The sequence below is a fragment of the Podarcis raffonei genome, chromosome 1, assembly GCF_027172205.1.
Source record: "Podarcis raffonei isolate rPodRaf1 chromosome 1, rPodRaf1.pri, whole genome shotgun sequence".
Taxonomy (NCBI): Eukaryota; Metazoa; Chordata; class Lepidosauria; order Squamata; family Lacertidae; genus Podarcis; species Podarcis raffonei.
The window spans coordinates 92,736,156-92,751,014 of record NC_070602.1 but is presented as its reverse complement, the minus strand read 5'-3'; the positions used below and the strand labels follow the sequence as shown (position 1 = coordinate 92,751,014).

At 43.5% G+C, this 14,859-nt stretch overlaps 2 protein-coding genes across 4 annotated transcripts in view; one reads left to right on the top strand and one right to left on the bottom strand.

The window, feature by feature from the left end:
* ITGB5 (integrin subunit beta 5) overlaps window positions 1–3,765 on the top strand; it is a 74,199-nt gene extending 70,434 nt beyond the window's left edge. Inside the window, exons 14-15 of the mRNA XM_053404347.1 lie at window positions 1,143–1,309; window positions 3,183–3,765. Of these exons, the coding sequence (XP_053260322.1) occupies window positions 1,143–1,309; window positions 3,183–3,278 (263 nt within the window). The 3' untranslated portion in view covers window positions 3,279–3,765. The remainder of the gene's footprint in view (window positions 1–1,142; window positions 1,310–3,182) is intronic.
* The window catches only part of UMPS (uridine monophosphate synthetase), a 54,174-nt gene extending 39,740 nt beyond the window's left edge, over window positions 1–14,434 (bottom strand). The window contains exons 1-7 of one of the 3 annotated variants that reach the window (XR_008332327.1): window positions 14,244–14,434; window positions 13,038–13,191; window positions 11,678–12,346; window positions 11,049–11,224; window positions 10,388–10,502; window positions 8,756–8,995; window positions 3,865–4,585 (exon numbers count right to left, since the gene is read on the bottom strand). Coding sequence is in view for 1 of the 3 variants with exons in the window: in XM_053404365.1 (XP_053260340.1) it covers window positions 8,814–8,995; window positions 10,388–10,502; window positions 11,049–11,224; window positions 11,678–12,346; window positions 13,038–13,191; window positions 14,244–14,378 (1,431 nt within the window). In the remaining 2 variants the exon portion in view is untranslated. Of the gene's footprint in view, window positions 1–3,864; window positions 4,586–8,597; window positions 8,996–10,387; window positions 10,503–11,048; window positions 11,225–11,677; window positions 12,347–13,037; window positions 13,192–14,243 lie in introns of those variants that run through there. The other 2 variants (XR_008332328.1, XM_053404365.1) reach the window with 2 other exon arrangements.
* Window positions 14,435–14,859: the final 425 nt, after the last annotated feature.

Below are 14,859 nucleotides of genomic sequence, written 5' to 3'. Positions count from 1 at the left end.
GAAGAACAGATTCACATAGGGAGTGGTCCACAGAATACTAGCGAGAGGGGATGAAGGTTGATGGTCAGTAATCAGTGCCAGGCACATCTGGAGCACATCAGAAGGACCTTGTGTGATGGGATGATGAAGTCAACTTACCTCAGTGTTGCAAGCATTCTTGCCAGGAGAAACATCTGAGCCAATTGGAGCTTATTGGCTAGACCCAAATCCCCACCCTTATTTTTAAGTCTAACTATGACCAAAGTAAAAAAGAATCTAGATAAGCAATGGTATAGCATGATAATCTAAAGCTCCTGATCTAAACAGCTCCAGACTTCGGGGAAAGAGTCCAAAATTGGATTTAAAATTTAAAAAATTAATACTTTTTGTAGTTGAAAAGTTAGGCAGTATTGTGCCCTAACTTAGCTTTAGGGAATTGAATGCAGTTGCTGCCCTGGCCTTGGTCTCCTGTCAAATTAGCTGAGCTGTGAGCTTGAGGTGAGTGGGGCATCATTTTCAGATGGCATTTCTTTCTAGGCGACTTTGGGGCTGCATGCCAGTGGTGGACGGGGCAGAGCAATGGATGTAAATTTTATCTATGTAAAGTAGGCCAGTTTGTATACGCACCCGCATTCCCCTCTCTAGCTTCCACCTAGACAAGCAAGAGGCATTATCAGAGTTCAAGGACACATTCTGAGCCAGGCAAACACGCTCAATGAGCGTGTGAAATAGAATGCGGCCTGGGAAGTGTGTGGCTGAGGAAAGGGTGAAACTTGGGAAGAGCCCAGGCTGAGGTTCCCCACCCGTTCTGAAAAATGCTATACATATGGAGCTGTCACATGCAGCAAGCAAAAAGACATGTGAAATTCCCCATCCAGTGACCTTATATGTGCACAGAAGTAGCCACTTGCTGGATTGGGGATATATAAAAACTCAGTTGCTGCAACAATATATATGCTGCAAATGAATTAGCAGAGCTGATCATATGTTAATAGTTAACTGTTGTCTCTGAAATACTGCATCATAAATTCTGCTGTTGGTTCTGAACCTTTCAGGCTTGATAAATAACTGTACTTGAAAAGGCAAGTTCTGATGTTTACACTGGATTTAGATAGTGTCCTTATCAATGATGATCAACGGGGTCCCTTTCTTTTCCTTGCCAGAGTGTAGCACTGCCCCTGATGCCATGATGATCTTACTGGCTGTGGTAGGCAGCATTGTGCTCCTGGGGATTGTCCTCTTGGCAATTTGGAAGCTGCTGGTCACTATTCATGACAGGCGGGAATTTGCCAGATTCCAAAGTGAGCGTTCCCGGGCAAGATATGAAATGGTAAGCATTCACTTCATTGGGGGGGGGGGGGGGACGGGACCAGGAAAGAGCTGGAAAAGGGCTCAGTGCATAGGGGTGGGAAGAAATGTGCAAATGTGTGCTGAGGACTACAGAGCAGGAAGGGAAAGTCTCGTTTTACTCTGTTCAGGGAAGGATTCATGGAGGCTGCTTGAGACCAGAATGGTGTGCAGGGAGGCAGAGGTGGCTCGGGTGGAGGGACGCAAACATGTGCAGTGGCTGTGTTGGCGGCAGCTGAAGAGCCACAACGTACAGTGGTGCCCCGCAAGACGAACGCCTCGCAAAACGAAAAACTCGCAAGACGAAAGAGTTTTCCGTTTTGGAGGTGCTTCGCAAAACGAATTTCCCTATGGGCTTGCTTCGCAAGAAGAAAGCCCATAGGGAAATCTCCGCCGGCCTTCAGAAGAGGTCCTGGACCTCTTCTGAAGGCCGGCGGGGGGCAAAAGTCTTTGCTCCCCCCCGCCTGCCTTCCCGGGATAGCGGAGAAGCGCAGCGCGTTTCTCCGCTATCCCGATGGCTTTTGAAGGCAGGCGGGGGGGGAGCAAAGACTTTTGCCCCCCGCCGGCCTTCAGAAGAGGTCCAGGACCTCTTCTGAAGGCCGGCGGGGGGCAAAAGTCTTTGCTCCCCCCACCTGCCTTCCCGGGACAGCGGAGACTTCTCCGCTGTCCCGGGCGATCTGAAAATGCTGGCGGGCGGCAGCGAAGGCTGCGCTGCCGCCTGCCAGCATTTTAAAAGCCCCCGGACAGCGGAGACTTCCGGGGGCTTTTAAAATGCTGGCGGGCGGCAGCGCAGCGTTCGCTGCCCCCGCCAGCATTTTCAGATCGCCCCGGGACAGCGGAGAAGTCTCCGCTGTCCCGGGAGCTTTTAAAATGCTGGCGGGCGGCAGCGCAGCCTTCGCTGCGCCCCGGGACAGCGGAGAAGTCTCCGCTGTCCCGGGAGCTTTTAAAATGCTGGCAGGCGGCAGCGAACCGTTCGCTGCCGCCGGCCAGCATTTTCAGATCGCCCCGGGACAGCGGAGAAGTCCTTGCCCCCCGCCCAGCCTTCAGAAGAGGTCGGGGGACAGACTGTCCCCGGACCTGGTCTGAAGGCGGTTTCCCTAGGAACGCATTGATTGATTTTCAATGCATTCCTATGGGAAACCGTGCTTCGCAAGACGAAAAACTCGCAAGAAGAAAAAACTTGTGGAACGAATTAATTTCGTCTTGCGAGGCACCACTGTACTGGCAGCTCAAATTGCCTTTGCCCTGGAAGGCAGGCTGTGGCTTTGCTCTTGGGGCAGTTGGTCACGCCATGAAGAAACAGACAGCCGACCCCAGCGGAAGAAGACACAAGGCAGACAGATTCAGGGAGCTTGAGAAGGTGCTTCTCAGGCTCCATGCACTTGGCTGCCGCCTGCCTGCTTGGAAAGACAGTGTGGCTTCCTTGAGCTGGTCAGGTGAGGAGAGGCAGCCCCCCCTCCCCGAGCAAGCGAGGCATCAGGGCTCACTCAGTCGGGGGGGGGCTGCCTCCGCCTTCACACTGGAGGGCTCTTCTAGTCAGTCACTCCTGAAGCGACAAACCAGCTGGCCTCTGCCAGCCGCTCTCCCCCCCCCCATGGCAGAGGGACTCAGGAGTGTCAGTGGTTTCACCAGCGGTATACCGCTAGGTGACGCCTCTATCGCAGTCTGGCTGTCATAGGCCTACACAACACTATTACAGACTTTAGGAGTGCAGGGGGAAAGAATAGCAAAATAACTTTAAGGGGAGGGGAAAACAATGGAGATTTTAGCAGGACTTGTATTTGGTTTTCATGTCCAGAGTTTAATCTCCCTGTAAATACACTGTTTATATCACTTCCTTTTTTTCTTTTTTGTAGGCTTCAAACCCTCTTTACCGAAAACCTATTTCCACCCATAGCTTAGATTTCACATTCAACAAGCTTAACAGGACCTATAATGGTACAGTTGATTGACCCTATGCTTGAAGGTGGAAGAGAGATTGGAATGCTTGACAATTGCTTGGCTTCCTCAGCGCTTCCCAAAAAGGAAGACTGAATCCTCTACAGTGGGACAGTATTCTAAACTTTGACTTGAATGTCAGGAGATGGCTTCTATTGCACATTGAGGACAAATGGGTAGCAGCCCATGTGCTCTGCAGATCTCTAACCCAAGCCCCGCTGATGTGCTCAGAATGTGTTGTCACTGACCTGGAGCTCTTGATGCCGTGGAAGCGCCAACCTATTGAACAATGTGCCATATAGCAGCTTCAGCCATATCTTGGTAGGAAAAAAACATGCAGGTCCATTTCATAGGGGTATTGTGTCACTGCTGGTTTTTAGGGGAGAAAAACTAGCACTGGAGAAGGTGGTGGAAGCATTGTTTTTTTTAAAAAAAAATCCAGGTGTTAAACAGTTTTTAGAATAAATTTTTATATTAAAAAAATAAAAGCAATTGCATATATGTGCTATGAGTATACTTATTCCTTTGCTTCCATGATCAAGTTATTTTTATGAAAGATGTGTAGCACTATATTTAAGCACTATCAGAATTTAAATTAATATAAACAAGGAAGACTGCTTGTTCAGCCCATCAGTTTTAGGTTTACCTGTACACTTACAAACTGCTCAGTTATCTGAAATTCCACATTACAACAGTCACAGTAGCTTTTAAGTAGCTGGAAATGTTTTGACTCCAAGCATGCTTATTTAGGATTAATTCCCACTGAACTTTACTTCCAGTACACATGCTTAGCATCTGGTTGTTGATCTTTTTAACCTGAATTTATCAGCCCCTATTTACTCACTACGTGACCCATGGTGAAAATAAAATAAACCCAAGTGTGGACACTGTAATATTTGCATAATTCAACTAACCACAAAACGTAAGATACGTAATCTCTGTTTCTGTTCAATGTCACCAGTTTTGCATGCTGGCAAAGGAGACAACTAGAGGTCCTCTAAAGGCTGCTCACTAGTTCTCACTATATGACACGTTAGGTTTAACCTAATCTACTTTAACACTGAACAATAAAGATCTTTAAAGAAGCACAGTGTTAAATGTATTAAGATCAGGTTTCTAAATGCCTAGTTACAGAGAGGCAGCATATAAAGTACTTTTGTTTTATAAAGCTTACTGTTTGTTGGCAGTGACATTGCATTTCCTCTTCGCGAAGAAATCAGCCTTAATGCTGCATCACCTTGTCCAAGAGGCAAAGTTGCTAGGTTCACTGTTCAATAATCTGTAATGAAGAGGTGTGGCAGCAGGCAAACAATTGGATGGGCTGAAAAGCAAAATCAAGTGAGTGGTGGGACCACTGCAGCCCAGGAAGGGAGAAATTTCATATTATTCCACGCAGTCAACATGTAGCAAAATGACAACTGCAAAGCACATGGGGTAGCCACTTGCACCTACTCCACCAAGTAATATGACACGTATGAAAGGTCTTAAGCACACAAAGACCATTATCACAAATCCAAATACGAGTTTAATGAAGTGCTGCTTCAAGTTCTTGCAATGACTGGGGAAAGAACAGTGCTCAAAACATTTCGTGACTCTGCAATTATAAAAAATAAGGGTCTATACACTTCCCTTGTACATACAATATTACTGCAAACATTGTCCAGTTTCAATATAGCAGGCAGCTGCAAATTGAATTTTGTTAGGACTTTAATGACAGTTTCTTAAACTTCCCAGTTAAACTATCACTCCCAACACCTACATGTGCAGTGTAGATACATCAAGTATGAATTTAAGGCTACAACTTAACACCTAATTGTGTAGCCTAATGCCTGGAAGCATTTCTTGCTCCATTAGTTGAGCCTGCAAAACAAACCTCCAATTTTAAAAAAGAAAGAAACTAATATTCTTGAGGATTAGAGTATATCTATTTCTTATGGTAACTTAAGAGACTATTGTAACACAGCCTCAGTGCAGAAGGCAACATAAATTAAATAAAAGGCTAGCCAAGCTACCACTGATTCTCTATTTCTGACCCTTGCAGGTCACAAAATGCATTTGCCAGGAGAAAACCAAGTTATTTTCATTTCCTGCTGGAGCAGTAGGTGCAGACATAGACCAACAGGCTGTTTAAGCTTGCTACAATGAACACAATTACTATCTGCTACCCAGCATCAAACTGTGTTTATTTAATATTTTTATACGCCACCTTTCCTTCAAGGCCTCTAAAGGCTTTATAATGGCAACATAAGCAATAAGAAGAGAACAGCCCATGGCATGTAAAAATAGAACACTCATCAATCAAAGCCAGGATTGATGGAGGAATGAGAAGAGTTGTACAATTACCTGACACACTAGAACTTATTAACTTTCCATCTTAACCACATTAACTAATTCACTCACACAAATAAAGTTGTCTCTTACAAGTCATAGTGGCTGGACATAGTGGAAAAGCACTGTTTGGCTAATAGCAAAGAAAGGTTGCATATAACAGATTTACAGTGATAAAGGGCCACATTACAAAAGGCTGAAATTGTCCTTCACTGTTAAAATAAACTGGCTCCAGTTTCATTACAAAATAAAAGTGTAAAGCAGCCAAATTAAAGGTGGGGTGGAAACTTGAAGACAACAACAATTAGGTACTGCAAAGCACCTCATGCCACTTACATCTTCTGAATGAAATGGCCGTTGAACACTTCAACAGAGAATGGGACAGAACTACAGAATTTAAATGGCTATCAAGTGTTTGTGTTATTCCTATAATAATCTGTAATGAGCATTTCAATAACAGCCAGTTATGGAGAATCACTGTTATTGGGGTAGTTGGCTCAGTGCCTAGTATTGAATGAAGTAACAATCTCTGATGGATTTGGTTCTTCAACAAGTACTGCAAGCCAATAAATAACTGCAGAATGAATATTTTTGCCATCATTAAGCTACTGCATTTCCTTGGCACAGAAGTTTGCCAAGCAACCAGTCTAACAAGAAATATCACCTGATGACCACAACGCCAAAGACTGCATCAGCTTAAATGTATAAAAGTCAAATCCAGCCACTTAAAAAAAACACCCTTATTTTACAAAAAAAGATACAATTAAGAAATTCAACTTGTTTTATAAACTAGCACAGGTTAGCACATCCAGCGCCCGTCTCCCTGTAATTCATTCACTGCCTCAGCTAGGAATGCCTATGGTATATTATGCAAATGAGGTTTTTTAAAAAACACACAAACAAATTGTGACCTAGTTCTCATGTTGCTAACATATGGAAGGAAGCCAGGGAATGTAAAATTAGAGATTATAGAACACATTAACCCTGGACACAGATTTCTTTACAGAGATGTGCCTGAATGAAAAGCATTGTTCTCTTGGCCGCTTCCAAAACCATGCCAATTAAGGCCAAGCACATACAAATAGTAATGTATGCTAACAATAAGTCCGATCTAAATGAAGAAGGTATGTGCAACAAAACAAAGGAGAACCAGCTACTATAATTTTGTCAAAACAGAACTCCCCTATTTTGTTTACTGAAGTGAAAACACAGTTCTTTTCTGTTAAATATCTACTACTTCAATTAAACAGCTCTTTATACTTGGGACAGCCTTGGACACTTCCCTCTCAATCATCTCCAACTATCACTTTTCAGGAGTATCTATTTTCTCTTCTCTGTTTTCTCACACGAACCCATATGAGTAATGCAGGCACATTTAAAAATGCTCTCTGCCTACCACTGCTCTAAGGAAATGTTAAAAGTATGGCTAGACCCATCAACTGTCTTATATCAACACAGAAATTACACTGAATTCACAGACAATGGCAGAAAGGAGGTGTAACTCAAACAGATGGCAAGAGTAGTGCTGAGCCTACATGAACCTCCTAAAGATGGTTAGGAGAACAGTACATCTGCATTTGTCTATTCTGTTCCAAAGCAGCACAAATGACAAATATTTCGTACAGCAGACAACTGCTTTCACATTTATATTCCAGCAAAAATGGTTGCCAAGTCCTAAACAATAGGCACCATATTTTTCGCTCTATAAGACGCACCAGACCACAAGACGCACCTAGTTTTGGGAGGAGGAAAACAAGAAAAAAAATATTCTGAATCTCAGAAGCCAGAACAGCAAGAGGGATCGCTGCGCAGTGAAAGCAGCAATTCCTCTTGCTGTTCTAGCTTCTGGGATAGCTGTGTAGCCTGCATTCGCTCCATAAGACGCACACACATCTCCCCTTACTTTTTAGGAGGGAAAAAGTGAGTCTTATAGAGCAAAAAATACGGTAAGTTTAGTTTCTTAGTTCTCGGCAGTTATTGTGGAAAACCAAACAGTAATAAACAAGTCTATGTAAAGTAGGGTTGCCATATTTCAAACAGTGAAAATCCGGACAGAAAAGTTGTGCTTTTTCTGGCAAGATTGCAAAAAATTGACATTTTGCAGCTATTTTAAGGAAAAATTGGCCAAATTGGCATTGCCGACATGGGCTGCCATATGTTCAGATTTTCCCAGTTGGGTGATTTCTGCCCAGACACTGCTGATGAATGCGGTATTCCAAATATGTCTGGGAAATTCCGGATGCATGGCAACCCTAAGTAAAGAAACTTTTGAAAAACACAAAGGGTTATAGCACCCTCTGGTGGCTTAAATTTTATACAATGACACAAATTTCTTTTTTTTTTTTAGTCAAGATCTGTAGAATGCAAACAGAAGGGCTTGAAATTTACAAAAGCATATATTGACACCCAACTTTGTCTTGTCTGCAAGTGGAACATACTTCTGCTCACAGTGGAACTTGCCCTTCCTCTACTCCAGAGAGTTCGGGACATTTGATGGCAGATTTGCGGGGGCTCAGGGGGAGGAAGAGGATATCCATGCCACTGGGTATCATCCAGAGTATTTAATGTACAAAAAGACCTTCCCATTCTCATACCATTTAAACATAGTCTTTTTGAAGTTTACTTTATTGTTGTGACAACCACTGCATTTTACCAGTGAGCCAATTATTAGAGAAGCAAGGATCCTGAATGTGCTTTGAGGTAGCAGATCATTAATGGAATGCATCATCTCCACATAGTACACAAGCATATTAATATCTAAGGCACACAATTCCTGCACCTGATCACATCATGATCTAAAGCACCGAATGCTGGATGGAGAAACTACTCTGCGGAAGAGGGCCTAGCGCCCTATCACACTCAGTCCTTACATTTTAACACAACTGAGAACAGCACCTAAGAACTTTAAACAACTGCAAATGCAATGTGATCAGGATTTGCTCGGCTTCCTCTTTTCTCACAATCTTTATAGCTCTGTGGTTCGCAAAACCACTGGAGTTAAAAAAAAAGCCCTTTAAAGTGTTTTTAAAAATGGGATAGCAGACGACACACAGCTGTATGAATTCAGAATCAAAATTTACAATTCCTGTACTGATTCTCAAATAACTTTATAGCAAAATTTTAATATACAACAACATTAGGCAAAATAACAACAAAGCATTACCTTCTCAATCCTTCCTGCTTCTAGAATTTGGCTTGCTTAATGAAACACAGCAGTTGTGCTATTTTTGTGCACTGACACCAATTCTCTGCAAGTAGCTTTCCCATGCTGCTTTTCTATACGTCTCTGCTTCATCTGGGCGACTGGGTGCAGATAAGATACCACGGCCTACAATGATGATATCCGAACCTCTTTTACCAATCACTTCCTGAGGACTGAGGTACTTCTGCCCAAGATTATCACCTGCAATGGATCACAATCACAAATATGCCGTGTTATGCTTGCTCTCCAGGAGTTTCCTTCATAAAAGAGTTTCAAGAATGCTGGTGAGCTCCAAAAAGTGTTCCCCACTCTAACACTGGGTACAGATTTATCCTTATACACTGGTACCTCGGTTTAAGAACAATTTGGTTTACAAACTCTGCAAAACTGGAAATAGTGTCTTGGTTTGAGAACTTTACCTCTGTCTAAGAATGGAATCTGAACGGTGGAAGGGCATTGGCGGCAGGAGGCCTCATTGGGGAAAGCGCGCCTCAGTTTAAGAATGATTTTGGTTTAAGAACGGACTTCCGGAACAAATTAAGTTCATAAACCGAGGTACCACTGTATTATTAAAATGTTATTAAGTGTGCACAGGAAATAAGCATGCTCTAAAAGGATCTAACCAAGATGAAATAATCAACAACATCAAGTACTGCACATCAGAGCAAATAATAATAACCAAATAGCACAAAATAACAGTTTTCTTAAAGGGTTATTAACACTGATTAAATATGAAACATAAAGCCTCACTGGCATATCCATGGCAAATATGCCTTGATATTTGCATATAATTTAAAGCATGGCAATCTTGCATACAAAACAGCAGGGACTGGTTTGCAGCCAAGGCTATGTGTGCAGCGATCCACTCATACAGCAGGACTTCCCATTCCTCTCCCAACAGACCCTTAAGATCTGCCCTGGAGGGACCTCCAGCACCCTACAGTGTAGCTCGGCGCTACAGGGGAGAGTTCCACTGTGCAAGTGGAAACCTGCTGTACTATTATCAGAACGAAGTGACTGACACATGGAAACATATGTGAGAGATGCAATTTGTCTGATGTTACAAATTCTGAACTTGCATACAAGCACAGATAAGTAGGAAATTATTTCCAGTAACCTTAATGTCCAGTTACAGTTTTCAGTGAATGAAATAAGAAAATACTGGGCAGAGCATTATGAACATTTAGGGAACTTGTATATTGTATTTTATGATATTGTACTTATTTGGCTGCTTCTAGTGTGGAACAGTTAGTATGTTTTACTCCTACAACTCTGTAAATCTGTTCATCATCTTCCCCACTCTCCTCAATGTAGTACTGTACATGAATTGGACAATTCTGAGTATTTGGATGTGATCTCTCACCCAAGGCTAGGGAATGCAGAACCAGACATACAAATCCAAAGGCAATCTCAATGTTAGGAGAGGGAAGGGTATAATCTGAACAGGAACTACTGGGGACTTTGACTGCATTTTCACCCTCACCAGCATACAAAACAGAAATATTTACGAGTGTACCTTTGAATTATTTCAATTATTCTGGTATTTTCATAAATATTTTGTACCATCAAATAAAGTGCCACAGAAATGCTTACCTCCAGCTAGCATCTGAACACCAGGAGTTAGATGAAGAAATTCAGGTTTGTCAATAATTCTGGAGCCAGAAATAAATCCCAGAATAAAATCCGAGTGTTCCTCAGCCATTTTAACCTAAAGGAAAACAAATAAACAAGAGCAGTTAGAAAATGATTTACACTCTTGTTCTAGAATGGAGGAACAAATACTAAACAAGGTGCTATTATGCAAGCACAAAGACTTGCAGCCTTAACAAAATCAAGACAACATGATAAAGAATTCACAATGGATACCATTATCTCATTAGCAAATGAGCATGCCAATCACAAACCTAACCTCCTTGTTTCCTTTGCCTCACCCCATTTCCCTCAGTTCCTACCCACACTCCCCCAAGAACTTTGTTTTTCATTTTTCAGCAGTGTAAACTCCCACTATTTTCCCTCAGACATTAATTTCACTGCAGTATTATGCTGCTACACTTCCATTCTGATCTATTCCAGAGAAAGCACCAGCAAATATTATTTTTGCTGGCTATGTCAAACTGGAGAAACTTATAGCAGCACATTAAAATCCAAGAAATGCTGGTTTTCAAAAGAGCTACCCCTTCCTCCCAGGTGGTGTGTGTGTGTGGGAGATCTAGACCATTTAAGACATTTTGTTGAGATGAACGCTCCAACTTACCACAGCTTTTGTATAGTCACCAGTGGCCAGCGACCCTTCTGAGCTCATCTCACCGATCAAGAGACACCCTCTCTGTAAAGGATGCCCTATTTCTTTCAATCCCTTAACAACTCCAGGTCCAGGAACAGCATGAGCATTAACTATATCTGACCAGGATGCTATTTTGAAAATACCACCTGAAACATAAATAGACAATGTATCAGTTAAGCGTCTTTTTGGCAATCAGATAAGTACTTAAGAGATTAACCAGGGATACCCTTTTCACAACTTTTATTACCACTGTAGAAATATTGTCCAGAGTCATATTTTCCACACCTATCAAGGTCATAACTACACAGTACGATCATGATATGGAATATCAATATTCTGTATTTGTTAGCACCCTGTAGGCTAGCCTCAGGCTTGGTTTCCTCAGTATTATTTTTCTCAATATCGCATACAATCTGAATAAAAGTCTGCTCAATAGCAAGGCCCTTGAAGGCTTGAAAATAAGGAGCTAGTTTCAAGTCAGTGAAGGCCACACCAACATTTCAAATTAAGAGTACTAGGAACATATGCTGCCCTATAGAGATGTGCAACACATTATAGGTTGAAAAGAGGAAAGGGGTTAGTAGTTATGCCAAATTCACCTTCATACTGATGCTTCACAGTATTTCCAATGTCTGCAAACTTGCGATCTTCAAATATCAAGAATTCATGCTTATCTGCAAGTGCTCTCAACTCCTTGGCTATTTCTTGGGTGAAATCATCTAGAATATCAATGTGAGTCTTCAAGATACAGATGGAAGGGCCCAAAGTTGCAGCAAGCTGGAGCAATTCTTTGGAGTTAGTCACATCAGCAGAAAGACACAAATTAGACTGCTTTTTCTCCATCAGCCTGAGAAGTTGTGCAGCGAGGGGATGAGTGTCTGGCAGTTCAGCCCGAGCAGCAAAGCTCATTTCTTTGCACATTCTTTTCACGGGAGGAGTACCATTTTGCTCAGGTGGTTTAATAATATTCTCCTGGATGAATTTTTCTACTCTTGCCACCATCTCAGGAGAAACTTTTTCTTGCTGCTCAAGGATCTTGAGAATTTTAGATAAGGTGCATACAGAGTGTAGGCGTATGCCATGCTTCTCCAACAGGGCTACCCCTCCTTGCTCTCTGTCCAAAAGCACTATAGCATCTGTAACCTTCAACCCCTCTTTCCGAAGGGTCTCTGCCGTCTCCAGAACACTTGAACCAGTGGTAACTACATCTTCAATGATCAGACAAGTTTCTCCTGAGTTTATAGTCCCCTCCACAAGACGTTTGGTACCTTTTGAAGCAAAAAAGGGCATTTTTCATTAACCTACCAATACAAAAAAAACCAAGCTTGCCAGCTCAACTGAAAATATTATTGCTACTACAGTGGTACCTCGAGTTACAAACGCCTCAGGTTACAAACTCCACTAACCTAGAAGAGTTACCTCGAGTTGAGAACTTTGCCCCAGGATGAGAATGGAAATCGTGTGCTGGCGGCGCAGTGGCAGCAAGAGGCCCCATTAGCGAAAGCACGCCACTAGTTAAGAACAGTTTCAGGTTAAGAACAGACCTCCGGAAAGAATTGAAGTTCGTAACTAGAGGTACCACTGTATTAGTAAAAACAACACCTGCACTACACCAGTTAATAAAAACTTGTGATTACAACTTCTGCACTAAGGCTCCTAAATCACAGGTGTGTTGTTGTTGTTTAGTCGTGTTCGACTCTTTGTGACCCCATGGACCCCATGGACCAGAGCACACCAGGCACTTCTGTCTTCCACTACCTCCCGCAGTTTGGTCAAAACACAGGTGTGTTATGTACATCAAATTATTACCTTTCTAGATCTGCTAAAACAACAAACTGTATACACACTACCGAGGAAGTTGGAAACTTTGTTAATTTATTATAAACATTTTTGCTGTCTTGAATATTCATTGCTTATAATGCCAATATATATGATCTAGGTAAATTTGATTCTTTTTACCATAATCTTTAGCTTCTTTTCGCCGTATAAGCATTGGGATCTGGTTGGTTGAGCAGATGATTGTAGCCAGGGGCAAAGCCGTGTATGGGACCCCGCACACAGAGTCATACTTGATTGCAGCATCCTTTGCTGTTTGAAAAAGGAAACCTGCTACCTGAAAGAAATTGTTTTAAATATTAAATAGGTTCTACCATTATAACCAAACATTAATACATTGTCAATAAAATAAGGAGAGTCCACAAAGAATCACCAGAAAGTGAAACCATAAGCACCAAAGATCACATGGATTTTGTTTCTTCACATGATGCGTACTTCATCACCTAATTATGCTTGTGTTCTTTGCATTTAGGTTGAAGAGCAACAAGCAGTGATAACTTATTTATTTCCTTGGAAGAATCATGTATTTGTGTGATCTCTGTTGCACTAGTGGGAATCCTTGTGTTGGGTTCCACTAGCCCAACTATTTGGTTGAATATGGCACAAATGATCAGCTATGCTATTGAGTTCTGAGAAGGGTATCCTTTGCAACAATGCTGACACGACAGATCAATGTTCTTATCACTTTGTGCCCTTCTTCCATCCATATCCCTCTACCTCACCTTCCACCACAGACAATTATGCATGAGGGAAAAACCCACCCCAACATGGTTCCAGGAGTACTACTAGCTGGCAGGATTGCATCATCTTTGACAGCCGCCCTCTTCCCCAGCAACTAGATGACCCTCGTGGTCCCTTTCTGACTCTTCTAACACTCTTGCCATGTTTGTTTGCTTGTTTAAAAGAGGCTTTCCAAATCTCCAGGCATGGCTGGCCTCCAACTTCCCTCAGTCCCAGTCAACATGGTTAGGGCCGGAGGTGATGACAGCTGTTGTCCATTAGCATCGACAGCACTAAATTAGAAGAGGCATTAAAGCGTTTTTGTCCTGCTGAAAAGGCTCACAGAGAAGCTGACACAAATTCGATAGCAGCAAGCTGCCCCCCCCCCGCTTGCACCCTTGTAAACCCTTTTCCCCAAAGGGGGGGGGGAACAAGGAGAGGAGAGGCAAACCGGCAAACCCCAGTCAGGACCAGCGGTGCTTATAATAACCCCCAGCTGCAATAGAAACATGAGGCGCTGGTCTCTCGGCCTCCCTCCTCCAACTGCCTCGGGCCCGCCTTCCTCCCTCACGCGCGACCCGTGCCCGCCAGCCCGCCCGTGGGGCTCACCTTGTTGAGCAGGGCCGGGTGCGACACGATGACACGCAGGTCGACATAGGCCGGGGAGACGAGGCCGCTCTTGAGCACGAACTCGCCGAAGCGCACCGCCTGCACGCCGTACAGCTCCGAGGCTAACGCTTCCATCCTTCGAGGCTCTCGCGCGCACGTACGGAGAACAGCTCGCGCCGGGTCAGTCGCCGAGTAATGACGCAAGGGAAGGCGGGGCGGGGCAACTCTCCTCCGTCGCTAGGAAACGGGGCGATTCCTTACGGGGCGCCACTTGCACATGCGCGCTAGGGGAGACTACTCTTCTTACCCAACCGGACCTACTATTGTATTAGTGGCACCTGGGTTTCTCTTGCATCCTAGCCGGTGCTATTTGCTTGGAAAGAAGGGGGTGCAATTGGTACCGGAGGAGGAGTGAAGGTTGTATATGCTCCGCGGAGAAGGCAGGGAGGCTTGTTTTGCAGTTGCTTGTGCTACTACTACACGGATATTCTGGTGCACGTGTGTCCGGGTGGACGCGTGTGGACATCACCTAGCAGACATCACCTAGCACCTTTGTGTGGAGGCACAAAGCGGCGACTCCCCCCCCCCGGTCTCCAGAATAGAGCTACCCAGGAGA